The sequence below is a fragment of the Neofelis nebulosa genome, chromosome 12, assembly GCF_028018385.1.
Source record: "Neofelis nebulosa isolate mNeoNeb1 chromosome 12, mNeoNeb1.pri, whole genome shotgun sequence".
NCBI classification, from domain to species: Eukaryota; Metazoa; Chordata; class Mammalia; order Carnivora; family Felidae; genus Neofelis; species Neofelis nebulosa.
In genome coordinates, this window is record NC_080793.1 from 84,259,259 (window position 1) to 84,285,449 (window position 26,191).

General features: G+C 47.2%; 2 protein-coding genes across 2 annotated transcripts in view; one reads left to right on the plus strand and one right to left on the minus strand.

Moving 5' to 3' along the window:
- Positions 1-3,229: 3,229 nt before the first annotated feature.
- TMEM252 (transmembrane protein 252) lies at positions 3,230-8,447 on the plus strand. Its single transcript, XM_058693255.1, has 2 exons — positions 3,230-3,587; positions 7,368-8,447. Exons 1-2 carry the CDS (start codon positions 3,310-3,312, stop codon positions 7,591-7,593), a joined length of 504 nt encoding a protein of 167 aa, XP_058549238.1. The 5' UTR covers positions 3,230-3,309; the 3' UTR covers positions 7,594-8,447.
- Positions 8,448-12,940: 4,493 nt separating this feature from the next.
- PGM5 (phosphoglucomutase 5) overlaps positions 12,941-26,191 on the minus strand; it is a 184,828-nt gene continuing 171,577 nt past the window's right edge. Inside the window, exon 11 of the mRNA XM_058693250.1 lies at positions 12,941-14,430. Coding sequence (XP_058549233.1) covers positions 14,341-14,430 — 90 coding nt within the window. The 3' untranslated portion in view covers positions 12,941-14,340. The remainder of the gene's footprint in view (positions 14,431-26,191) is intronic.

Genomic DNA, 26,191 nt, shown 5'->3' on the forward strand with positions numbered 1-26,191 from the left:
CAGACGCGTAACTGGCTGAGCCACCCAGGCGCTCCCTGGATGGATCTCTTGAAGGGGACTCGGGACAGGAGGACTATGGCTTGGCTTCTACTGGGTCCCAGAACATCTCTCTAACAGAGATGGGCTTCTACCCATATTCCTCTGGTGTATTCTTCTTCCCATCAGTCCCAAGCCATCTGTATCCACTCGGGTGACTCAGAAATCTGTGTCTCAGTCTCTCTCCCTTTAAATGGAGTCGATATTTTTGGCCCCTCCTTCTCACACTTAGTGCTGGGTGATTGGCGAGGTGGACAAGATCAGGAACATTGGCCTGGGAGGTCAAAGCAGACCTAGGAGACAGGACAGAGCATAAGGAAGCCAGCCAGAGGCTCAGAGAGCTCCTGAAACTGAATCTTTCAGGTGATGTTTTGGTATTGGGCTCTTTATTGGATTTTTAAAAATTCTCTCCAGCCCTGAGGATTCGGCCTGTGTTTTCTCTTCCGTCATCACAACCTCCCTTCTGCTTGAGGTTCTGCATCTTCCAGACTGATGGAGACCAGGGTGCTTTCTCTCAGTGTCTGTGCTATTTCACCGTCACCATTTTTGAGGCATTAAAGGAGAACAATGCTCAGAGAGCAGTCATGCATGTGGTTCAGAACTGAAGCAGAATCACAGTTTTTTTATATATATATAAATATATGTATTACTGTGATTCTCTCTCTATATATATAATTTAATAATTTATATCTTTAATAATAGTAAACACAAATAGACAAAAATAACTTCCACCTAAAGCTTACGGGAGGACGTCTCAACCGCCGTGAGGGAGACACATGGTTCCCAGCCATGCTTCATGTTTCCATATTGACTTTTTTCTATTTCTCTCTACTTTCTTCACAAACTACAGATACTCCTGGTCTTTCTTGTTGATGCCCCACCTCCCCGCAGAGAAACTCCTCAACTCTTCTGAGCCCAAGATCGTGCCCTTTATTTTCGATCAAGTAAGTGACTCCTTTCCTCCTCCTGCTGTCTCCTGGATCTTGCCCCTTCCTACCCAATTTCACCACCAATAATTACAGTATTGATGATGTTAACAAAAACAGTGAGCGTGATCATAGCCTACCTTCACGGGGTGGGTTCTGTGTGCAGACACCATGTAAACACTTAACCCCGCTTGTCCCCTTTGAGACAAAGGGCTGTCCCCAAAGAGCTGTCTTAGTTATATATTGCTGCCTAACAAATTGCCACAAAACTCAGCAACTTAAAACAACACACGCTTATCATCTCACAGTTTCTGTGGGGCAGGAAGCTGGGTGTGACAAAGCTGGGTCCTTAGCTTTGCGGTCTCTCAAAGTAGGTGTTACTTAGGATATAGTCATCTCAAGGCTCAGCTGGGCAAGGATTTGATTTCAAGTTCCCATGATCGTCGGCAGGATGCAGTTTCTCCCTGACTGTTGGCCACAAGCTGCCCTCAGTTCCTTGTCATACGGGCCTCTCCAATAGAGCCATGCCCTTCTTCAAAGGGTATAAGCCATGAGGACAATAGAAAGTCTGCTAGAAAGACAAAGCTAGTGGGGAGCCTTGGTGGCTCAGTCGGTTGGGTGACTGACTTCAGCTCAGGTCATGATCTCACGGCTCGTGAGTTTGAGCCCCACATCAGGCCCTGTGCTGACAGCTCAGAGCCCTGAGCCTGCTTCGGATTCTGTGTCTCCCTCTCTCTCTGCCCCTCCCCCGCTCCTGCTCTGTCTCCCTCTGTCTCAGAAATAAATAAACATTAAAAAAAAAAACCTAATTTTACAACCTAATTTCAGAAGTGACAGCCAGCCATGTTCTATTTTTTAAAACAATTTTAATGCCTTTATTTGTTTTTGAGAGAAAGAGACAGAGCGCCATCAGGGGAGAGGAATTCCTTTTCCCGTTGGGAAAGTAAATGGAAAATAATCGTAACGGAGGAGCAGGGTAGAGGAGCAGCGGGGAGGGACTGAAGACAATCCCTCTGCACAAATGTGACCCAGAGTCCCTGTGGGCAGGAGACTCTCGGCAGGGACATGCCAAACCATCAAATAAAATTGGAAGGAATCGGAGCACGCGCCAGATCTAGAACAGGGTGTCCGTGACCAAAGACGGTCAAGACGGAAGAAGCGAGCCCCAGACAGAAAACAGAAGGCTGGTTCCGTAAACCTTTTTTGAGGCGAAGCTACCTAGAGCAAGGTAGAGGGGAGAGGACAGGGAACGTTTTTTGCACGGCAGCTACCAAAACAAATTTCATTTCATATGTGTCTTCAGAGGGGAAGAAAGACTGCAGGACTTTTCAGAGGCTTTACTATGCTTTGTGACACCCTAAGGTGTACGTGAGGGAGGGTGTGGATTGAACAGACACCGCTTCTCACACGTGTCTGTCTGTTTGGTGCGATGGCGGAGACATGCTACACATTTTAGGGCATACTCTTTTATTAAATACCTGTGGCCTCTTGCAAGAGCAGGAAAGTTAAGCCAAGCATGGTTGCCAACAGTTGAGCAAAAGCAAACATTTTTTCTCAAACACCTGTGTGTTAACCAGCAGTGACCCCACGATCTCAACGTTTGGGTCCGACAGTGGGAAAGATACAAAACCAGAATCAGAGAAGTCACCAGATCATCACCTTTTCCAACCATCCCCGGAAATTCCCCCCCAAACTCCCAAAGCTCCGCCGATTACAACGCTTCTCTCCAGACTTCCCTTTCCTCCCCCTGTGGATGCTCATTTTCTTATCCACAGAGAAGGAATCAGGGAGTTCATCCCCACGGGATTTTCTCTTGGAATTTTTCCCAGTAACATAGGACGAAGGCAATAAAGGGAGTTCCATTGAGAGAGGCAAGACATACTTGTTAAGAGCTTTAAAAATGTCTTTCAAGTACAGAGAGAGAGAGAGAAGAAAGCAGGGAAGGATCCCCTGCCAAACCACAAAGAAGATAGTTCATCAAGGAATGCTAATTTCTCGAGCATTGGTGGAGAATTACCCACCAGGGGGAAAAAGAGATCCGTGCCCTTTTAATCAAAGGAGACCTTCCCTCAAACAACTGGGGTTGGCCGAGGGTCCAGCTCAGAAGAGCAACACAGCAGTGAGAAGCCACGCCTTCCTGCATTACACAATGCTGTGTTTTTAGGTTAATCCTCCAAGGATATTACGGTTACTTTCAATGGTTAATGAATAGCTTCTAAGTGCCTACTTCACTTAATTGTCCAAAGGCCACTTGGTCCCAGAGCATATAAAGCTTCGAGCTGGCTAATGAAAGCATTCTCGAGGAGCAAGGGAAGCAGGGGAGAGGAAGGGCTACGGAGGGGCAGGGATGCGGAACAGAACCGGTCTAGTGCTCTGTGCCCTTGTCCTCCTGACGGGCTTCCTGATGATCTGCCTGGGAGCCTTCCTCATTTCCTCAGGATCGATGTTCAACTGTCGAGGGAACCTGATCCTGGCCTATATGCTTCTGCCCCTGGGGTTTGTGATCCTTCTGAGTGGAATTTTCTGGAGTACCTACCGCCAGGCCAGGGAAAGCAAAGGGGTGTTCACGCACGTGCTCAGACGACACCTTGCTCACGGGGCACTGCCTCTGGCCACAGTCGACAGGTATGTGCGGAAAAGCCAGGGGACAGAGGGGAGCTGCAATGGGGCTGAGTTCTGGAAAATGGAATGACCCTAATCCCACAGTGGGATAATATCCACGTCCTGCCAGGCTGTATGTCTAGAAATGGAGCTTTCTTGTTGGGAAATTACTTGGGGTTAATCCTTAGGAAGAATGGGGCTGCTTCTGGGGAAATCCTTCAAGTAGAGGGAACTTAGAGAAACCACCTCTCCCCCGTTGAAGAGCTACGTCAGCCAACTTAAGAGGCCCAACTCTTAGGTTCTTTTGTTGTATCATGGGAGCTGTCCTTAGGGGCAGGGGGTGGTTAAGTTACCCCCACAGCCTGGCTACTGGGTTATAATGAAAGCAAGTTCCAGGCCCAATTCTGCCACACAACAAATGAACAGACAGGCATAGAATTAGTCCTGCCACCTCTTCACGAACTCTGTGTGGTCCCAGCTAATGGACCTTTTGGGTGTTCTGATCACACCTTGCATGAAAGATTGATTCAAGGCCAGATAATAACATTCCAGAGGTAGTTCAGTTAATCTTACCACCTCACACCCATTATGATGGCTATTGTTCAAAACACACACACACACACACACACGGAAAACAAGTGTTAGCAATCCAAAACCTTATACACTGCGGGTGGGAATGTGAAATGGTGCAATCATTTTATGAAGAATAGTACAGAGGTTAAATATAGAATTACTGCTTGATCCAGAAATTCCACTTCTGGGTATACAGACAAAAGAATTAAAAGCAGGAACCTGAAGCGATATTTGTAGACCACTGTTCCCAGCAGCCTTATTCACAAGAGCAAAAAGGTGGAAACAGCCCATATGTCCACCAGTGGATGAAGGAACAAAAAAGTGTGGTCTACACCCACAGCGGAATATTATTCAGCCATAAAGAGAAGGAAATTCTGACATATGCTACAGTGTCGATGAACCTTGAAGACATTATGCTAAGTAAAAAAAACCAGACGCAAACAGACAAATGCTGTATGATTCCACTTATATGAGATGCAGCGAAATTCACAGAAAGTAAAACAGGGGTGACCAGGGCTGGCGGTGGGGGAGGAGGGACTTACCATTTACTGAGTACAGAGTTTCAGCTTGGGACGATGGAAAAGTTCTGGAGATGCCTGCGTAACGGTGTGGCTGTACTGAATGCCGCTCGTCGGTACACTTAAAATGGATAAGTGGTAAATTTCAGGTTATATATATGTTGCCACAGTATAGCCAAATGCAGTTCACCTGAGGGTTGGTATCAGACAACCAAAACCCTCCTCACTCTTGGCCCACCCAACACAGGACCATGCAGGGATAAAACCTCAAGCATCATCCTTAAGACACAGGCTGCAAGACTCCTTTAAAAAATTCTTTTGCCTTCTTGATCTAAAGTATCTTAGCTACTCAACATGGATGGAACTGGAGAGTGTGATGCTAAGTGAAATAAGCCATACAGAGAAAGACAGATACCATATGGTTTCACTCTTATGTGGATCCTGAGAAACTTAACAGAAACCCATGGGGGAGGGGAAGCAAAAAAAAAAAAAAAAAGAGGTTAGAGTGGGAGAGAGCCAAAGCATAAGAGACTCTTAAAAACTGAGAACAAACTGAGGGTTGACGGGGGGTGGGAGGGATGGGAGGGTGGGTGATGGGTATTGAGGAGGGCACCTTTTGGGATGAGCACTGGGTGTTGTATGGAAACCAACTTGACAATAAACTTCATATATTGAAAATAAATAAATAAATAAATAGTATAAACCATTGAAAAAAAATAAAATATCTTAGCTACTGCATGTATCCTTTTTTCCCCCTAAATGTTTGTTTATATTTGAGAGACAGAGACAGAGACAGAGACAGAGCACCAGCAGGGGAGGGTCAGAGAGAGAGAGGGAGACAAAGAATCCAAAGCAGGTTCCAGTCTCCGAGCTGTCGGCACAGAGCCCAACATGGGGCTCGAACTCACCAACCGTGAGATCGTGACCTGAGCTGAACTCGGACGCTTCACGGACTGAGCCGCCCAGGTGCCCCATATGTATCTTGATTATAAGCAATTTTACCCATGATGGTTGATTTTTGGCATTATGCTAATTAATAAGATACTAATTATAATAACCACCCCCCATTTCCAATGTTTATTATGCTAACTAGCAAGGTCTCTGGGTTTGATAAAAGATTAAGATAACTGAAATGATCATAGATGATGCTTCTCGAGGGATGATTTTTTTTTCTTGTATAAATGTTAGATGATTGCCTCGAGAATGTGAATCCCTGATAAGAGTAACTGATTGCCTCTAGGAGGCAGCTCGAATTTACTAACACACGCATCACATCCCAGCGTGCTGAATTATTTTAGTGATCTATGATGCGGCTATCATGACACCACATTGACCTGCCTCTTCCCACGGCACCTAATAGGTACCCAGCCTACTCAGAGCGGCCAGTAAGTCAGTCAAGGAAACGTTGCATTGCTGAGAAGCATTTGCATTCAAAATGGGAACCCACACCGAGGCATCAGAGCAGATGAGTCTGCAGTGGTGGAATGTGGGGCTCCGAGAATGTGAACTGGTGTGGGCGGACGGGTTTGGGAGAGGTGGATGGGATCTGGGGGCGGGTGGCAGTGATCCGGAAGCTTCTCAAATCACTCCAGGCAAAAAAAGCTCACCTCTCTGTCTTCAGTGTCTTTATGCGTGTGCCCTGTGACACTTCTGAGTGAAGGCTGAGATTTATGCCATACAGTAGACAGCGTCTTTAGCCATCTGGCTTTGGGCCTGGTGATATTTGGAATGGAGCTGTGGCCACAAATGGCAGTCTCTGTTCTGTTGTGGTTACATACCACAAACACTCCCCGTAGGCACCGAGGGATTCGCGCTATAAATAAACCCATCAAGCTCACCCTCTCTCTTCCTCACCTCGCACCAACCCCCACCCCGTCCCATTCATGATGGAGAAGCCAGAAGGATTCAGCAATTAGCAACGTTGGGCAAGATTACTGATGAATACATCACCTTTGGCGGGAATGGCTCCTTTCGCCATTGGCCTATTGGCATAGAAAGGGCTGCAAGTGAAATCTACATGAAGTTGTCAGTGGAGATAGTTTGAGAGACGCGTATGTTTTTTGGAAACGTGCTTTCTGAGACTTGAAAAAGGGAGAAGAAAGAGGGGAGCATCTGTCAGAGTTGAGGAGACTGCACCGAGCTGGGGTTTTTTGTATTTTGCTGTGTTAATGTTTTATGTGAGTGTAGTTGACACACAACGTTACATTAGTTTCAGGGGTATAACATAGCCATCTGACCAGTTTATACGTGGGTTTTCATCCATTAGTTTGTGGGCTCTGAGGATCTGAGACAGTGAGTGCAACCACATAGAGAAGGAGAAGTGTATGCACGAGGACAAGGATATGATGAGTTAAATACCTGGGTGGAAGGCAGCTCAAGCATTGAGGCCCCCTCCTCCTGCCCTCTAGAAGAACCCCCAGCTGAAAGCCCCTGGTTCCCGTGAGCAAGAGAGAGGGAATAACTTGGAATAACCCACTGGGAAAAATATGACTGTAGAGTCACACATCCCATGGCTGATGAGGAGGGTTTTGCTGGAAAAAAAACACATTTTTTAGAAAACTGGTGATGCCAGGGAAGAAGTACATCTGTTTCAAAATCAATGTTTCTTAACAGTTTCGCTTCACACAGTGTGATTTGAGAGAGTCAGGCATATGCCTCTTTGGCGTTAACCACTTAAATAACATGTGTACGTGTGTGGCATTTTGATCCCCAGGCCAGACTTCTACCCCCCTGCGTATGAAGAGAGTCCTGATGTGGAGAAGCAACCCTGTCCGGCAGAGGGAGAGGCCTCGGATGTCCCTCCACCTGTGTACACAGAGATGGGCCTTGGATTCGAGGATGCACCTGACGCCCGCCCAGAGGCCCCACCTTCCTATGAGGAGTCCGTGGCAGGTGGGGTGGCGACAGCCACACCATTTGAAGGATGCTCAGGATGCTGAAGCAGGAGATACTCTCTAGTGCTTGGGATGTACCCTCAAGGGATACGGCTGCTGGTAGTAAACGCGGGCACTGGACGACGGGAGGGAAAGGGTCTTCGGGGACCCTCACGAGCGCACGCCGAGGAGATGCGGGAAACGACAGCGTTATGGTTTCCTGGACGTGCTTTGGTCTGCAAGGGCAGCGTGGGGTCCCGGAAGGGTGTGGTGGACAGCAAGCCACATTTCAAAGAATCCACGCTAATCTCAGCCCAGTTGGGCTTTTGGACAGCCGTTTGGAGCTGTGCCCCAAGAGGCTTTTAGCTCTCACTCAACCCCCTCCAGCACCCCAGCCCCCAATGGGGAGAACAGGTGCTGCTCATCGACAGCCATGGGCTTTCAGGTACATTACCCAACAACTGCAAGAAGAAAGTGTGCTGGAGACGAAGGGTCATCATCCTGTTTAATTTGCAGGTTTTGGTGGCTGGCTTTGCAGCTCCCCCCGTTTACCCTATTAACTAGAGTGACAGCATCGTAATTCACCTTACGGGAGGTTTCCTCTTGGAAGCCACGAATGTTACTTTGTATGACTTTCTTTTAATTGTGTGTGTGTGTGTGTGTGGTTTCTATGTGGACAGCAACTGTAATATTTGCTTTCAAAATGGCTGGAACACAGAATTTTGAAGGAAGATCTTAAAAACGGGATGGTTGTACAAGCAGAGAGGACAAGATTTCTCAGACACTCAAGTGGAACAGACTTAAAAATTCATAAGGCACAGAATTTAGGGGAAGAAACTGTATTAGCCATAGGTTGTATGAATCTAGATTTTGATGTAAATCTTGAAAAGCATTAAAATATACATGTATATTTCAACAAATCGCCCTGTGAATCTCTAGACTTTGAAAGAAAGGAGACTATGGTGGAATGCTTTGATCCTTAACAGAAAGTTCTTTGTGTCTCAAGATATGGATCCATGCATTTTTGACTCGGGACATTTCTTTTAAAACCCCCTGATTCCTCCTCAGCTTTATTATATTTTATTATATGTTTTAATATAAGAGGACAAGTCGGGTGGCAGGGTGGGGGGAGAGATGCAGCTTAATGTCTTATCGCTTGGACAAGAATCTTCTTCTCTCCGGGCCTCAGTTTCTTCCTCCATCAAGTGAGGAATTTATGCTGGGATCAATATCTAACAATTACAGAGTGTTTTTTATAGGATGGGCTCTGCACCATGAACTTTGTGTGCTTTGGATTTAGCCCTCAATATACCCTTCGGTAACAGGCGCAGTGGCTATTCCCCTTTTACAGACACATAAACTGAGACTTCGAGCCATTAAGCAACTTTCCAGATAACCTACAGTTGTTTCCGGGAGGGTGAAGCAGGGTCCACAGAGGGGCGTGAGAGGATTTTTCGCTTCAAACATTTGTGCTGGGTTAACCCTGTCTTACTTTCCTCCTCCCATGGAGCAGTCTGGACTTCAGTCCTGCTTCGGAAAGTGGGTCCTAATAGGAGCAGAGCCCCAGGGCAGGTGCACTACCTTAAAGCCCTTGGGGAAGCAACCAAGCTTGCTTTAGCGTTTGCTTTTTTTTTTTTTAATTTAAAAAAGATTTAAAATTTTTTCATTGTCATTGACATATAACAGGGTTCACTTTTAAAATGTAAATAAGCCCCCCACGTTTTCTGCCCAGGAGCTTGGCCCTCACCTCATGGTGCAGTTTCCTTGCCTCTGATCATTCCGTTGATGACGAAAGATGGTTTGGACAGTGGTGGGAAGGGTGAAGATCTTTCAAGGAGGAAGAGAGTTGTAGAGATGGAATGGGGCCTCCATGGCCTCCTCTTCCCCTTTTTTGCTGAGTGCACAGATTATGCGTGTCCTGACAAATACACAGGAAGCCACATGAAAGGAAATCCTGGTCCCTTTACATGAAACATGAATTTGGGCATCCGTGATTTGAATCCTTGACATCAAGGGCATACCTGGATATGAAGGCCAGTCATGGTTGTCCAACAGGAAGGTGATTGTTTATCTGCAACGCAATTTATTATTTCTCTCTTGTCATGTCTTTCCATTGCTCTACTGAGATTGTTCTCCTGGAATATTCTCTGGGGTCTGAGCACATCCACTGACCTGAACAAACTCTGTCATTGGGCTTTCTTCCAGAGTTTGCATTTGTAGCGGATGGTTATTCCCACTTCTGATAGTCACATGAAACACACTCATTCGGGTTTACCTAAGAGAATCGTTTTGATCTCTTTACTGCAATAAATTTTGTACTTAAATAAGGACCACTAATAGAGATTCATTGCTTTCTTAAAAACATATGTCCTCTGAAGCAAGCTTGCCTCAAGGACATGGGGATTACCCCCAACAAATCCCACCTTTGAGAGGCCCAACAATTAAGCCCCACTGCAACTCAGAACAAAAGTGTTCCGTGGTGCTTCGTAAGATTCACCGGCCACCCCTGGGAGATTTACTCAAGGAGGCATACACTGCATCCCCTCTTCTTCCTTAAGTATGTGGTGAAATGAATGGTGATGGGTGGAGAACCACGATTCCCTGGATGGCGAGGGAGACCTGTAGGGTATAAGAGTGTGGGGAAGAGGCAAACTCCCACTACAGTCTTCCCTCCTTCCCTCCTCCCAAATGGGAATGGTAGACTCACCCGTCGAGGAAGGGGAATCCTCAGAGGTGCTGGCTCTTCAGTATTTTAATCTTGTAACATCCCTCTTGAGTAGCAACTTTAAGTACTCTCCCATCCCCCCCCCCAGAAGATGTGCATCACGAGGTCGGTTATAGTCACTATGCTGCATCTTATACATATCTAAGATGCAGCAGGTGTATATTTGAACTCTCCACTCCAAAACTCCTTTTACTGGTAAGTCTACCCATACCTTAAGTATTCTACATAAACACACGGTCTTTGGTGAGGTATCTCCCCAGCTTCCCTATATTGCAGGACACGTCCTAGGCATGAAAAGACATGAAAAGACAATAAGGATGTGGGTATATAATGCATACACCATGTTCTGTAATTTTCCATGACAGGTTAGGCTGATTCACATACCAGATGGGCTGTCAACTGCATGAGCCACGTCCACCGATAAAGACTGTGGCCAGTTGAGGCGGAAAAGGCATCTGCTAAGCTCTGCTGCCTCTGGCAATCTCTTGCTGTTTGTAACTGCTGAAGGGCCAGGAACTGATTTACGGGCAGTTACGTCATTTTGAAAGGTGCACGATTTTCTCAGGCCCTTCTCCACTCGGGAAAGGAAATGTCCTCCAGGCAGGTGTCTGAGATGTCAGTGTCCGTGTGCTCCAAGAGCACCCAGTGCACGATCAAATAATAAAACGGAGTCACCTGTTTTGTCACTACCAGATCCCCCAGGTGCTTCTCAGATTCCACGCACCTGCCATGGCGGATGGATATGGCTGTCAAAGTAAATCCCATGCCTTACACTGACCCACAGTTGGCCAATCAGAAGTCAGCACACCATTGGCCCCGTCATTGCCTGTATTATCTGCAGAGACCGCTGGCTCAGAACAGCCAACCGTCAGCCCAATGTGCCACCATGGGGCCAACCATCAATCTGAGACTTCCCGTGTAGAAAGCCTTCAGGTCATGTCCAAGGCCTTCGGTCTGAAACGTCACACAAAACGATCTGTTCCGTGAGTACTTTGGATATAGGCTGTACCTTGGATCAGTAAGATTTCATACATGATCTCATTTTAATAATGGCTGCCTGCCATTCTCAAGGTCAGCTAATAAACCCAAGAATCACGAATGAGGCAAAACAATTTTTTTGTTCTAAGGGACTGGCTGACACCTGGCAGGATATTTAGAATCGTGGTCTCTTCCCTGTAAATGCCTCCTTGGCGTGTATCCACACACATTTCCAAACACCCCGTGGGTAAGTAGTGGCAATGCCCTGGTTGGGAACCACTGGATCATCCACACTGTTGCTCATCATTGTTCTGGAGGCACATGGTGTAGCGAGTAAGCCCCTCAATATTAGCCGAGTAGAAGAGGGGGCCCTCATAGTTGCCACACTCCATCCACAGCATCTTCTATGACTGCCTCCTGGGGTCCCCACAAAATTCTTGGACCTCTCCAGTCATTCATTCTTCCGAAAGACTGGTGGCTGGAGAGTCACCTTTAAGACAGAGAGACCAGGGATTTCCTGTCTTTAACATCTCCTAAGGGTAAGGCAAGAGCAGATGCATATATAGCTCTGCAAGAGAAGCTTGGATTCTATGCAGGGTGGAAAGAACATCCCGGCAATGTGAAACTGAGCAGGTTTCCAGAGGGAAAGGCTGTGTCCTAGGGTCACTACACGACCTCCTCCTTGGCAACCTAGCTGAGAAAAAGCTCTGTAAAAACAGGTGGCCGTGCAGTTGCTTCTTTCCATAGCTGGGCCCAGACCCATGCCCCGCCTGGTATTTATAACGCGGTGTCTCCCTCGACCTCACTCGTCCATGCCATCCTCCCACCGGACCCAAGGCCAGCCTCCCCTCCAGCCACCCTACCTCTCCACTCTTAGTCTTTGTTCCGCTACACCGACCCCTGGTGAAATTACATACATGGTTATAAGTCCCGGGAAGCCCCACTCTTTGGGAAACCCCTCAAGCGCCGCGGGTCTTGTCATCTCAGAGTCCACCTTGCACGTTTCCCAAAGCGTGTTGCTTGTACCTCTACCCTAACATTCACATCCTCCTGTTCCCAAGTTACAAACTCCCGGGAGCAGGAATCATGTTTTGTACATCTCGCTGCACCAAAAACAGGACTCTGTATAAAGTAGTTGTTCAATCAGTGTTTGCTGAATGAATGAATGAATGAATGAATGAAAACCTGGGCTGTGCCAGACAGATATGCTAGAAATAAAAAAAAAAACCCAGAATTTGTAAATGAGGATTTACATTTGAACCTCGAAGTTAGAGATGGTCAAAAATTCAGCAACTTGAGAAAAATTACCTATTTTCTGACCTAGGAGGTAAGCCTAATAAGGCATCCAAGGTGTGTTGACCCACACAGAGCCGCGCAGTGAATATATGGCCGACACAGGCATCCGCTTAAAGCCAGTGAGAAGCGAAGCTTTAAGGCAAATTGCGCTCGTCGCTGACAAATATCATAACTTTAGAATCTCTGCTCCAAGCCACCCTCCATTATTACAGAATGAAGATACTTAACGATGAAACGCCAGTTGCCAATTTATTTTTCTGCTGACTCCCGAGGGCAGTTTTGAGCAATTTGCCCTTTCTGGTTCCATCTATGTAATGTAATGAAAGCCAGCCCTTGGGAGTGTTCTGAAAGACAGACTTAGCAAAGTGTGACCAATATGGTGAAACAAACAAGCAAAAATCCACAATCCGTGCAAAAGGTTGAAATAAGGAATCTTTTTTATTGGCTACTAAGTGTCCTAGCGACTTTCTGACAGAAGCAGAGATAGAAAGTGGAAACAAATCCCTTACTGGGAACATCTCCCTGCTTGCACGAGTCTTGACTACAGCAACAACACATTGCTTAACAGTCAAAGCGCATCACGTCATCTGTGCTGACGACGGGTTAAGTGACAGTGCTGTTCCCAAGGAAGCAAAACATATGCAAACAGGTCCCACGCACCACACCGAGTGTCCTGGCTGAGTACAGACGGAGGCTGCTAGGGCCACAATATCCTGCTCCTGGGCAAAGAAAGCCAGTTGTGACCTTCTGGTTTCCATCAGGGGCCCCCCACCCCTCATCAGGCCCATAACCACCACCCAGTAAGTACTCTATTCCCTACTTTTACACCATCACATTGTCTCCTTCTATAGCCGCTGTAAGATGTGAACTATGTCCAAACGATTGCATTAAAATAGACCCTTATAAGATAACAGAGAGAGAGAGAGAAAGTCAGAGAGACAGCGGACATGGTGGTATTCTGTCTTCCCAGGAGGAATTCATGTAAACCCCCGTGTCACCGTACATGATGGCATCAAGGGAGTGCTGGTGGGACCGTAGGCACTCATTTGCAGAGTCCTGCCAAGAAACCGCTCTCCACCTGCACGAGGATTGGCTGAGTTGTAAAGAACGCAGCCAGCTTAATAGCGAAAATAATATTTACAAAATAAGAGAGGAAAACACCCTTTTGATATGCTTCGCTGGAAGTGTGCCATTGTGATCTGCAGAATGCTCTGGAAGGCGTGAGAGAACTCGGCCTGGGGACTCCGGGGGGGATGGGAGGGTGGGGGAAGGGGCCATACGGTGGCTTGTGGGCATGAGGTGCGCTATGAGGGGCCCAACCTTCCCCTCACGGGAGACCTGACCCAGGATGAAGAGCCAAGCCCTCCACCACGCCGAGGAGAGTCTTCTGAGCTCCGCCCAGGGGCACCTGTGCCTTCGGGTCAGTTTAGTTCTGGCACTGCGCTCTGACCATGATTTCAGCACCTTTCCACACCGGACAGCAACGGCGCACAGATGCCAGGATGGACACCTTCCCAGCCCGCTAACTCTTTTCTCAAAAGGTGAGGTTCCTTTGCATGCTAAAATATGGATACCAAATGATAGTGCAGCTTTAACAGACAACGGAAGCCCCTGTTGCATTTGGAGGAACTGAGCCAAACCCAAACAAAACAGATTTTTTTCTCCTCCCCACCGCCCCTCCCCCCATAAACATATTATCTTTTTTTTTTTTTCCCCAAAGTCGTAAAAGGCACAAACAGGTAGCAAGAAGGCGTGGGTGAAGTATGTCCCGCCAAGCGCTCTCTTTTGGCCCTCGTCACTGATCTTTCCTCCACTCAGGTGATGACTGTGGGGCCCCTCCGGCCGGTTCTCTCATGAATCTGGGAGATTTTCAGCGCAATGGCTATGAGAGGGCTCAGCACTGCCTGGAAAAGGAGGAAAAACAGTCTGTGAACAACTCACATCAGTCACAGGAGGGCTGCTGTGATTGGTTTCTGTCGCAAGCGTCTGGATTCAAGTATGATTTGCAGCTTATAGGCAGAGTCAATAGCTGGCACGACACTTGTTTGCCAGACCCTGGTTCCTCTTCCATAAAAGGAGAGTGGAGGGAGTAGGGCGGGGACCCTGGGGAGGAGACGGTCTCCAGAGTCTTGTCCCGGTCCCCCCAAAATGCTGATCTCAGACGCGAACCTACCAGCCCAGCTCCCAGAGCATTGGGGCATTTCATGAACAGAACTCTGTGAATTAAGGAAGTTCAGAAAACGCCGCAGTCTTCCTCTGCTACACTCCCCACCCCTGACACCATGTACACCCCCAAAACACGTACGTGCACCAGAACTTGAGGAAAAACATTCATTCTCCAGCCTGTGACCCCAGGCCTGAAAAGCCTACTATCTTGATGTTCCAAGAGAAGAAGACCGACCCATCGGCCAGTGTCGCAGAAAGAACTGTTCATTTCTTCCCATCAAATAACACGGTGGCTCACAAGGCTCCTCAAGGTCCCCCAGAAGGAGGGTGGTTTAGAGACCTAAGCAATAGCTCCCCAGAAAGGCAAAGGACACGGAGAAGAGAATCATTTCTTGCCCTCTAGCTACTTATCAGGTCACAGGAGTAAGGTATCGTTTCCCAGAGTGTGGGACACGTACACATACACATAGATGACACGGGAAGTTATTTTAGATGGTTCACGGACATGGCGTTACCTACAAAACGTGAGAAAGTTACTCTGTTTTCCATTCTTCTTCAATCCTCCTAATGCATCAAGGAGAAACTCTTTAATACATTAACCAAAACAGAGTGTGTCTCAGACAAGCATTACCTAGCTAGAAGTCAGTATCATTGCAGGTTTTATTGGATTCATTTTTGTGCTGAGCTTTTATTTATCAAGGGATACTGGTATTTTTTTTCATGTAGATGAAAGCTTTCTATAATAAATAAGTACTGAAGTGAAAGAAAAGTAAGACCATTTCAGGACAAATACTACTACAGGGATACCAATAAAAGACACATTTGAGAAATACTGGCATAAGGGAAGAAACAAAGATACCATGTCGAGGAGAATAAAGCCTGTCATTTTCAGAGGGGAGAGGAGAATTCTGTTACTTGCAACCCTCACCTCTTCCTGACAGAGACAGGGATGAAGGGAGCATATGTGTTCTAACTGGACAACAAGAGCACAAGCAAATGCCCAGGGCCCAAGAACAAGCACAATAGCCCAGTGTGTCCTCAGTGGAGTGTATACACAGGGTAGTCCTGAGTGACAAGTGAATAAGACTTGTTTGATTCTTTTTTAATGTTTTTAATGTTTTATTTTTGAGAGAGACAGAGCACAAGCAGGGGCGGGGCAGAGAGAGAGGGAGACACAGAATCCGAAGCAGGCTCCAGGCTCTGAGCTGTCAGCACAGAGCCCGACGCGGGGCTCAAACTCACGGACTGTGAGATCATTACCTGAGCTGAAGTCGGACACAGACGCTTAACCGACTGTGCCACCCAGGCGCCCCGTCATAAGCACACTCCTTAATCCCCACTGCCCATTTCACCCACCCCCTACCCACCTCCCCTCTGGATCATCACTTTGTTCTCTAGTTAAGAGTCTGTTTCTTGGTTTGTCTCTCTTTTTTTTAAATTCTGCTTTCTCCTTTGTTTCTTAAATTCCACATATAAGTGAAACCATACAGTCTTTCTCTGACTTATTTCGCTTAGTGTAATACTCTCCAGTTCCATCCGTGTTGTTGGAAATGGCAAGATTTCATTCTTTTCTATGCTGAGTAATATTCTCATGTGTATATATGCCATATCTTTTTTCTCTCCCTCAGATCTAGAGCTAGGATTAGGGCCAACATCCCGTCTATTTAAGAAAACGCAGTGAAATTGAACTTGACACAAATTGAACTGAAAAATAAGACGTACTTGACTTCACATCGTTGTGAGGGTCAAGATCAAAAACTTTGAACTCCACATCTTTAAGTGATGGCATCTACTGGCAAGGTGATAGGGAAGCACAGTTTTAACCAATGCTATAAACACTGCCACATTCTCTTAACTGATTTCCACCCAACTGGGAGACAAACAAACCTAAGCTTTCTGTCTGTAAAACATCCTGAATGAGGTCACCAGCACAGGAGCTGTGACTCGTACATCACTTTCTAATCTGCTCACCTACTTGAGCCTCTAACGAGTGGATTATGTGCTTATCAGGAATCAGTTAAGTTTGTTCCTAAATAAGTTAATACCTGTTATGCTTGTTGTTCAGAATATGCAATTATTAAACTGTATGCAAACCAGTGAGATGTGAGTATACACAGGAAGAGTTCTTCCTATGAAAATTAAGTTGAATGTTTTGGAAAAAGTTCGGTAATGGCAATGAGCTAATCCTGCGAAATTAATGTGAGGGAGATACAGCGAAACACTGGGGAAGAAAAGAAAGTGTGCAGAATGGTAAGACAGGGTCTTATGCTAAGAGGAAAATGATTTCACTCACGTGTGGAATTTGAGAAACGCAACAGATAACATAGGGGAAGGGAAGGAAAAATAAAATAAAAAAAAAGAGGGAGGCAAACCATAAGAGACGCTTTAATTCAGAGAACAAACTGAGGGCTGCTGGAGGGGAGGTGAATGGAGGGATGGGTTAAATGGGTGATGGGAATTCAGGAAGGCACTTTTGGGAATGAGGACTGGGTGTCATATGTACAAGGTGAATCATTGGGTTCTACTCTCCTGAAGCCAAGATTAGACTGGATGTTAATTAACTTGAATTTAAATTTTAAAAAACGCACAAAACACTTTCTTCAGATTGCTCCCCAAGTGTGTTTAAATTCCCGCTAGCTATAAACAAATTAAAGGCAAACATTACTGATGAATAATGAGTGGGAATCTTCTTAAGAAAGATAATCACACCAGCACACAGTGTGCTCATGTTCAAAGAAAAGGTCTGAGATCACTATTAAAATGTTGAACAATATGGGGCGCCTGGGTGGCTCAGTCGGTTAAGCGTCCGGCTTTGGCTCAGGTCATGATCTCGCGGTTCGTGAGTTCGAGCCCCGCGTCGGGCTCTGTGCTGATGCCTCAGAGCCTGGAGCCTGCTTCGGATTCTGTGTCTCCCTCTCTCTCTCTGCCCCTCCCCTGCTCATGCTCTGTCTCTCTCTGTCTCTAAAAAAAATAAATAAATGTCAAAAAAAAAATAAAAATTAAAATATTGAACAATAAATACATACTTTGGTGTTTTGGGCTAAAAATACAATGGTCAAGATATGCACTTAGTTACTTCTTTTAACTCTTTCTAGACTCATGAATCAAGCACTTGTGCCTTGCTTTGATCATGTCAGAGAAAAAGGCTTCAGTGGTACTTATGCATAAGGAAAGGAAAGAAATACAATTTTGGAGACTCCATATGAGGAAGACCTTGAACATGGGGGCCCCCAACTGGAGCAGAGAGCTCCAGGTCAACACAGCACAGAAGCTGTGAAGTTATCTACCCTCAAGGGACTGTGAGGGTTTGGGAAGAAGGACATTAGTGATGATCACCATGGACTGAACACTACTGAGGTCTTTTCACCCATTTTCCAGCAACCCAGAAAGTCTTCAGATGTTTGTATGACCCTATAGAGTTCTGGGACAGGTCCCTAAAAATGCCCAAGATTAAAATGTGGAATGGTTGCTTCAAGTCATAAATTAAGGATCATAGAGCAATGTCTTTTTTTCTTGCCTGAGTGTATAAAGTAAATATATATGTTCTAGAATAATTGGTCATGCCATGCGGGCAGGAGTTTTAACTCAGGGCTTTTCAGAAGAGTGCTTGCTACTTAGGAGGTATTCAATGGATATCAGCGGCTATAAAAAGAAGATGATGTAAAAAAGAATATGATGTAAAAGAAGATGATGTAAAAAGAAGATGATGAGGCAGACAGAGACCTTCTGTGACCATCGTGCAGGGTGCCCTGGGCAAGTGGAAGGGTCACTGGACGTTTGCTGTCATGGTTTTCTTCAAAAATCACAGCTTTTATACATGTGAACCCCAAACGCTTCTATCATCCCCCATGCATCATGAAAAAGAGGGGAGGGGTGTCTGGGTGGCTCAGTCGGTTGAGCGTCCGACTTCAGCTCAGGTCATGATCTCGCAGTCTGTGAGTTTGAGCCCCACGTCGGGCTCTGTGCTGACAGCTCGGAGCCTGGAGCCTGCTTCAGATTCTGTGTCTCCCTCTCTCTCTCTGCCCCTCCCCGGCTCATGCTGTCTCTCTGTCAAAAATAAACATTAAAAAAAAATAAAAAGAAAAAGAGTGAAGGGAGATTAATTTTCCTGAGACAATGGGAAAGGCCCTGAGAATGAATAGTGAGCCAAGGAGTTCAAAATTAGAAGCCTATGCATGTGAGATTTCCGAGGTAGCACTAGAGGCAGAGAGGAACATGAGTTTTGAGATCTTCTTGTCACAGATGAGGAAACACGGAGAGTAGCCAGGTTGGGCCCAGGGTCACACGTCTGTTTTGTGGCTGAGCAAAGAACATAGTGATGCCTCCTTGACGGCTCTTTCCATCCCACAATCCTGAACACGAGGAAAGACCAGGAAAACAGACTGAATGAAAGGGGCCAAGTGGGAGGGATGACGGAACAGTGGGGTCGTCACCCACTGCGCCGCACAAGTCCCAGCTCAGTCGAGCGGTCAGACGGGATGGACCGGCCATCTGCACTGACCAAGAGCAGGAGGGACAGTAAGAAGAAGAGTGTTTCTGGTTAAGTGAATGCATTAGAAGGTCCGAGGTGACTCTTCATGAATAAAGGGACTAAGCTAATACAGCCTTTAATCGATGAGAAATATAACATCTTTGTTTTTTCTCAGAGGTTCTTGACATAGTTTTTCTACACTCGAGAGCAAGAAGGAGTGAGTGCTTCTCTTGCTGCAAATGGATGGCAAGGTATCCATCCAACAGCACTCTCAGTGTGGCTCCAATGTCTTCCTCCATCTTGGACGGTTGGGAGAGATATCTGCTACCATGTTTAGTTAATAAGCCTACCAGGCTGAAGAGGGAATTGGAGGCTGTCCCTACTTAAAATTCGGATGCTTTGTTTATCGTGGGTTTTAATTACGTTTTGATTTTTTTGAGTTTATTTATTTTGAGAGAGAGAAAGAACACGTGTGCGCGAGTGGGGGGGGGGAGAGAGAGAAAGAGAGAGAGAGAGAGATAGAGGGGGAGGGAGAGGGAGAGAAAGAATCCCAAGTAGGCTCCAGACTGTCAGCGCAGAGCCTGACTCAGGGCCTGATCTCACCAACCTGTGAGATCAAAAACCCACAATCAAAAGTTGGCTGCTTAACCAATGGAGCCGCTAAGGCACCCCAGCACTGTGTTGATTTTTAAAAATATTGCATTGCAGTATTTATTTTGATTGCTGAGTTTTGGGTGCTTTTTTAAATTGTGCATCTAGCTAACCTCACCCTAAGCCCTGTCCTGTATTAGGCTGTAACCTGTTCGTGCTCCCTGGAGGGACAGAGTGGGTTTTTCCTTTCACCTTTTCTCCCATCTCCTCCTCCTTTATGTTGCTGTGGTGGTGGTTTTGATCCATATGCGTGTAAATTAGGGCCACAAAAACAAACCCCTAACCAATAGACAAGAGAGGTGTAAATGATCCAGATGTCACAAGACTCAAAGTAAATAGTTAACTGATTTTTTTTTATTTTGGAGAAAAAAAATACCACATCACTTATGAAGTCAGATTGGTCAGAATTTGTGGAGGGAACCTTGCACTGGACCAGTCTTGAAGGAGGAACATGATTTTCGTGATCAGGGAGGTGTGGGTATGGGGAGGATGGCGGGGGGGGGTGGGGGTGGAGGGAGGGGATAACAGCACTTTTTCAAGTTCCTGGTTGGGAGCAGGTACTACAACCCAGGAGAATGCAGCTCCCTGACCAACAGAAGATACAGACCCTCTAGAGTCAATAAGATAGGAACTGGTAACAAATGCCACCTGCTCCTGATTCTTACAGGCCACTGGCATCCCCGCTCCTGCTGATCTGCCTGCCCCCCACCCCTGACTTCATGCCAACATTTCGTTTTAGTCCACATGCTGTGGGCTCCTGATTCTTACAGGCCACTGGCATCCCCGCTCCTGCTGATCTGCCTGCCCCCCACCCCTGACTTCATGCCAACATTTCGTTTTAGTCCACATGCTGTGGGCTTGGTTTAAGGCAGTGGTTCTCAAACCTGAGCGTGCATCAGAATCACCGGGAAGGGTCTGTGAACGTGTAGACTGCTGGTCCCCTCCCTGAGCTCCTGAGCCAGGCGGTCTGAGGTAGGGCCCAAGAATGTGCATTTCTAACAAGTTGCAGGTAATGCTGCTGCTCGGGATTCAGGGCCCACACTTTGCCAACCGCTGTTCCAAGGTGCTGATTACTGGGCCTGCCGAATTCTTTGCTCCAGCTCGGTTTTCTTTTCTTTTCTTTTTTAAATGTCTTTAAAATTCTTTTATTTTAGAGAGATAGCAGAAGCGGGGGAGAGGGGCTGAGGAAGAGAGACAGAGAATCTCAAGCAGGCTCCACGCTCAACATGGATCATGACTTAAGCTGAAATCAAGAGTCAGACTTTCAGCCAACTGAGCCTCCCAGGCGCCCCTCAAAGCTTGGTGTTCTTGTTCACATCACACAATTCCACGTTCTGCCACAGGTGACCAGACCAGGAGCGGGTCCCTGACTCACAGTTGGCCATCAAAGGCTGGTCAGCAACCTTCCAGATAACAGGGGACAAAACCCAGCTGATCAGATTCTTTCCCTCGGGGATATAGGTAATGAAAGAATGAGGCAGTTACCAGTGGGAGCTAAATTAACCCCAAGGTTAGAATTAATTAGCCACGAGGGTATAAGGCGCCACGGTAATCCAGGGGTTATGCCAAGGCAGGGACTCTGGGAAAGATGACAAAGAATTAAAAGAAAGAAACCAGGAAAAATAAAGATTAAAGACAACAGAGGAAAATAATAAAGAGTTGGCAAAAAGAAAAAAAAAACAAACCGGTGTGAATCCCAGTACTCTCTAAAGGAAAGATCCATTAACTCCCACCAGGGGGCCTGGATCTATTACTTTGTTCAAGGTCTGGCCTCCAGGACCTGGCCCTGTGACAGGACTCACCCTTGGATTTCTTGAGCTAACCCTCGGTCTCTGGGGGCTCTAAAATAAATCAAACTTTTAAAACAAATGAAAACAAAATCACTTTGATCAAATAAACTCATCCAACTTGTTTCTCTTGGGTCATTTTGAGGGACCAGCATTGCCCAGCTTTCTACCACCAGCGAGAAAAAAAGCGTTTTTTTTTTTTCCCCTTAGAAAACAACACTTCTGGCCAACCAAAATTAATTTCCTCACCAGATCAGCTCATGGCTGCACCAGCCTCTCCCACCAAATCTCTCCCAAGGCTGGGCCGGAAGTGCTCTTCGGTGGGTCTTTCTCTCTCTCTCCCATGTGCAAGCAGCTACCAGTCCCACGGATTGTATTTTCACAGTGGCTCCCCGACCCCCCACTCCCCACTCACCCCATCGCTCCCTCCTCTGCCACCCCTGGCTTGCAGGAACCTGCTGACTGTTCTCAGCCTCACCACACCGAGCTTTAGGGACTCAGACTCGTTCACCTGACACCCTGATGTACAAGTCTCAGATGATCCCTCCAAGACCATTCTCAGCCCCTCTTGGCATGGCTGTTAGGCTCTGGGTGGCTGGGTCTCACTCTCTCTGGTGGGCAGACTAACAGCCCCCAAGACGTCAGTCCTAATCCCTGGAGGCTATCAATGTGACCTCAGGTGGGGTGGCGGGGTGGGGGGAAGGTTCTTTCCAGATGTGAGTAAGCTAAAGATCTTGAGATGGGGAGATTGTCCAGCTGGGCCCTAAATGCAATCGCTGCTGTCCTCAGAAGAGGGAGGCAGATGGAGATCACATACAGGCACACAGAGGAGCCGAGACAAGTCGCAGCCCGAGGGTGGGGGGGATACAGCCACAAGGCAGACGTGGTTCCAGCTGCCAAAAGATGGAGGGGGCAAGGAAGGTTCTCTCCCGGAACCTCCCGAGGGAGTGCGATGCCCTGATCACAGAATGCCAGCCTCCTGAACCAGGAGAGATCCATCTCCGTTGTTTGAAGCCACCCAGTCTCTGGGACTGAGTTACAGCAGCCACAGCAAATGACTGCACCCTTCCTTTTCGCGAGCCCTCCTCAATCGGCTGCCTCTCCTTGTCTCACACCTTTGCACCTCTGAAACTGTGACCCCTCAGCCTGAGGCAGCCCACCCACCCCTCTTTCTTTCTCCACGTCTGCCTGGGGTGAGCTGACCATGGTGCAATCTCACCCATCCCTCGAGGCCGCCCTGCCGAGACCTTCTGACAATCCTACCCTGCCCGGCGAGGCTCCCTCCATTCTCCAGACTGCTCCCTTGCTTCTCGGCTGATTCCTTTTTGCCTTGATTTACGGGAGTTTGTAGAGTTGTTTGCCCTCCTCTCTCTTCCTCTGCACACTTCAAGTAAATTCTAAGCCACTAGAAGGCAAAACTTTTCTTACATATGTCTGTTTCCCTCATGGTATGTGTCTTGCCCATTAGAGATGCTAAAAAAAAAAACAAAAACAAAAAACAAAAACCCAAAAAACAAACAAAAAAACAAATGGCGGGTTTGGGAAATGATGTGATGAGGTGAGCTTTCCAGCATTTATTGTGTGGATGATCTGAGAAACCTTGTGTCTGGCAGCCTCTTCATCAGGAAGCTTCACTAGGAAGAGACAAAACTGTCCATCCATTCCCCCATAGCCTCCTCCTCAACCCAAAGAGAGTCCAGCCTTCATGTTTCTTTCTTTCTTTTTTAGTTCTTTTAATGTTTATTTATTTTTGAGAGAGAGAGAGAGCAGGGAAGGGGCAGAGAGAGAGGGGAGACACAGAGTCCCAAGCAGGCTCCAGGCTCTGAGCTGTCAGCACACAGCCTGACGCGGGGCTCAAAACCCACAAACCGTGAGATCGTGACCTGAGCCGAAGTCCAACACTTAACCGACTGAGCCACCCGGGCGCCCCCAGGCTTCGTATTTCTTAAGCCAGGAACCCCTCTTTGCTTGGGAAGAGTTAATAGGTTCTTGAGGGATCCTAATTAGCACCAAGTACCAAGATGATGCTAGGGCTGGGGTGAAGGCTTCAAAAGAAAGCTGTCCAGTCCGGGAAGACAGTAAAGGGAAAGGACTCTGCATTCTGGAAATGGTGACGGTGTGAGCCCTGTTGGATGCAACAACACTGAGGAGGGCAGTGGGCAGTGGCAAGGGCCACTGGGGAAAAGAGCCTGTGCCCTTGCCCAGAGCAGTGCCTCAGACAGAGAGTGGGGACAACCCACAGAGAGCTGAGAGCTCCGCCGATCACAGAAGCCTGCACTCTCCCCAGGAAAGCGTGCACCCTCTCCGTGCCTCCGTCCCTTCTGCATGGTCTTAGATGCTTCGGAAAAGGGAGGGAGCCTCAAATGGCCATTTGAGTATACGGGACTCATGCTCTACTCTGTGAAGCTACTGAGTTTCCTGCCAACTCAGAGAGGGCTGACCAAGTTGGAGATCGTCTGTTCCGTGCAATACAAGGACAATGTGACATTCCTTGTATCTCAGGAGTTGTGCAGCCAGCCATACCTGTGAGGATTATAAACTTGGAGTCATCCTCTGACTTTGTTTCCAAAACATCCCAGCATTGGAAAAGTTTCTGATTCTACTGCCCTTTAAATACTGAACACTCACGGGGCGCCTGCGCGGGGCTCAGTCGCTTAAGGGTCCGACGCTTGATTTCAACTCAGGTCATGATCTCACGGTTCCTGCCTTCGGCGCTCACAGCACAGAGCCTGGTTGGGATTCTCTCTCTCCCCCTCTCGCTCTCCGCCCCTCCCCTGCTTATGTACGTACTCTCTCAAAATAAATATATAAACATCAAAAAAATACGTATCTAGAATACACACAAGGTAACAGAGAGAGAGCCAAGGACAGGGATCTGTAACCCTCAAGGCCGTTTGTAAGGGCTCCTGCCCAAAGGGGTGAGCGGGGAGGGAAATCTGTCCCAAGCCCATCTCAGGAGACGGCAAGCCCACATCTTCCCAGGGAAAGGGGCGCCCCTGTCTTCCCACAAAGATGCTATCCATACCAGGCGGGGAGGAGAAAGCCTCTTCACCCTACCCACTCTCACAAATGGTTTTTCCAGTTTATACGAGGGTGCCCTCTAAGACACCACCTGGGTTACAATAGCCCAGATTTTAGGTAAGAAGGATGACTGGCTACTTTAAACCCATTTGGGAGGGGCATCGAGAAGAGGAATTATTACTGAAGATAAAATCAAATACGCTTTGGCTAATAAAAATTAAGCAAAAATGCCAAACGCTGCCAACATTCTGCTCTTTATTATAATCCGTACGAGGGCCCTGACTTTAATTCCTCTTTCGTCTGACACATCTACCTGTCTTGATCCACAACAGAACTAAAATTAGCCAAAATGGAGACTGTGGAAAATGACTACATAAATCTGAATTTTGAGCCCCACACCGAGGGAACCATCTATCTTGTCAACATCACGGGCCAGGCCTCCGCAGAATCTCTCTTCTGAGGGAGAGAGAGAGCCACCCCAAGACAGACGCTGACGAAACACTCCCAAAGAAGTTCACTGGAAGCAAGAACTAAACCAGCACTTTGGGACCACAGTGACAAGCCTGGTTAGAAACCACCGTGGCCAGGCAGGCCCAGCCTCCTCCTCCAACCCCTCCACTCTCACCGTTGATTTGGGACTTGAGGAGGTGAAAGGGAGTCCCTAGGCTACAGATCCTAAGTAAAACAGAAGAGTCACAAAGACGGTTTTCTTATTTGTTCAAATGTGAGCTCCATTTGGCTCCATACTTGGAAGAATCCCATGGAGATTGGGGGGTGGGGGTGCGGGGAGGAGAAAGCAACACCACTGACCAGCATTTGTGGACATCGCTGCCAGGCATCAGGCAGAGTCCCGTTGCCCCGTCATTGTCCTGTGGTGCAAACACAAACCAACCTGCAAGATGTGACAGCTCACGTTTTGTAGAACTGCCCCCCACCCGTCACTCCTTCCCTCTCCCCTCCCTTTCTAGCCTCCTTTCTGTCACTGAAAACATCGTGGGAGGATGTGAAAGGAATGACTAGTTGGTTCATTCACATCACCATGATTTCTGCCCACCCTCCTCAAGTGTCCCTACTGTGTCTTCCACAGTTCTCTTTGTTGGGTATATTCATGACAGACTTCCATGGCCTCCTTGATGTGGAACACGCTTGCCCGCATAGAGGGAAACTACAGTTGCCCACCCGGCTATCACCACTCACGGAACTGTTAGCAGAAATCCGACCACACGATGGAAAGCAGGGGTTAAAAAAAAGCAGCACTGTCCCATTGGTGTTGCTCAAAGGACTCTCCTCGTAAGCATTCGCCTCCTATTTTTACTTCAGTTCCAACCACTTCTGAAAGCCAACGTCCAGGTAATCAATCAGTATTTAAAAACATGGTTCCCAGGGTTGGAACAATAATGGGATTCAGCTTGGCTTTCTGCATATAGATCCCGGGAAGCCTGGATCCTTATGGATCCATTAAAAGTTTCCAAAGAAATCTCCCAAAGGTTGGTCAGAAGACTGTTACCTGAGGATGAGGGAAGAAATCACTGGGGATGCCGTTATGGGCTCCTGTCATGGCAATGCCAT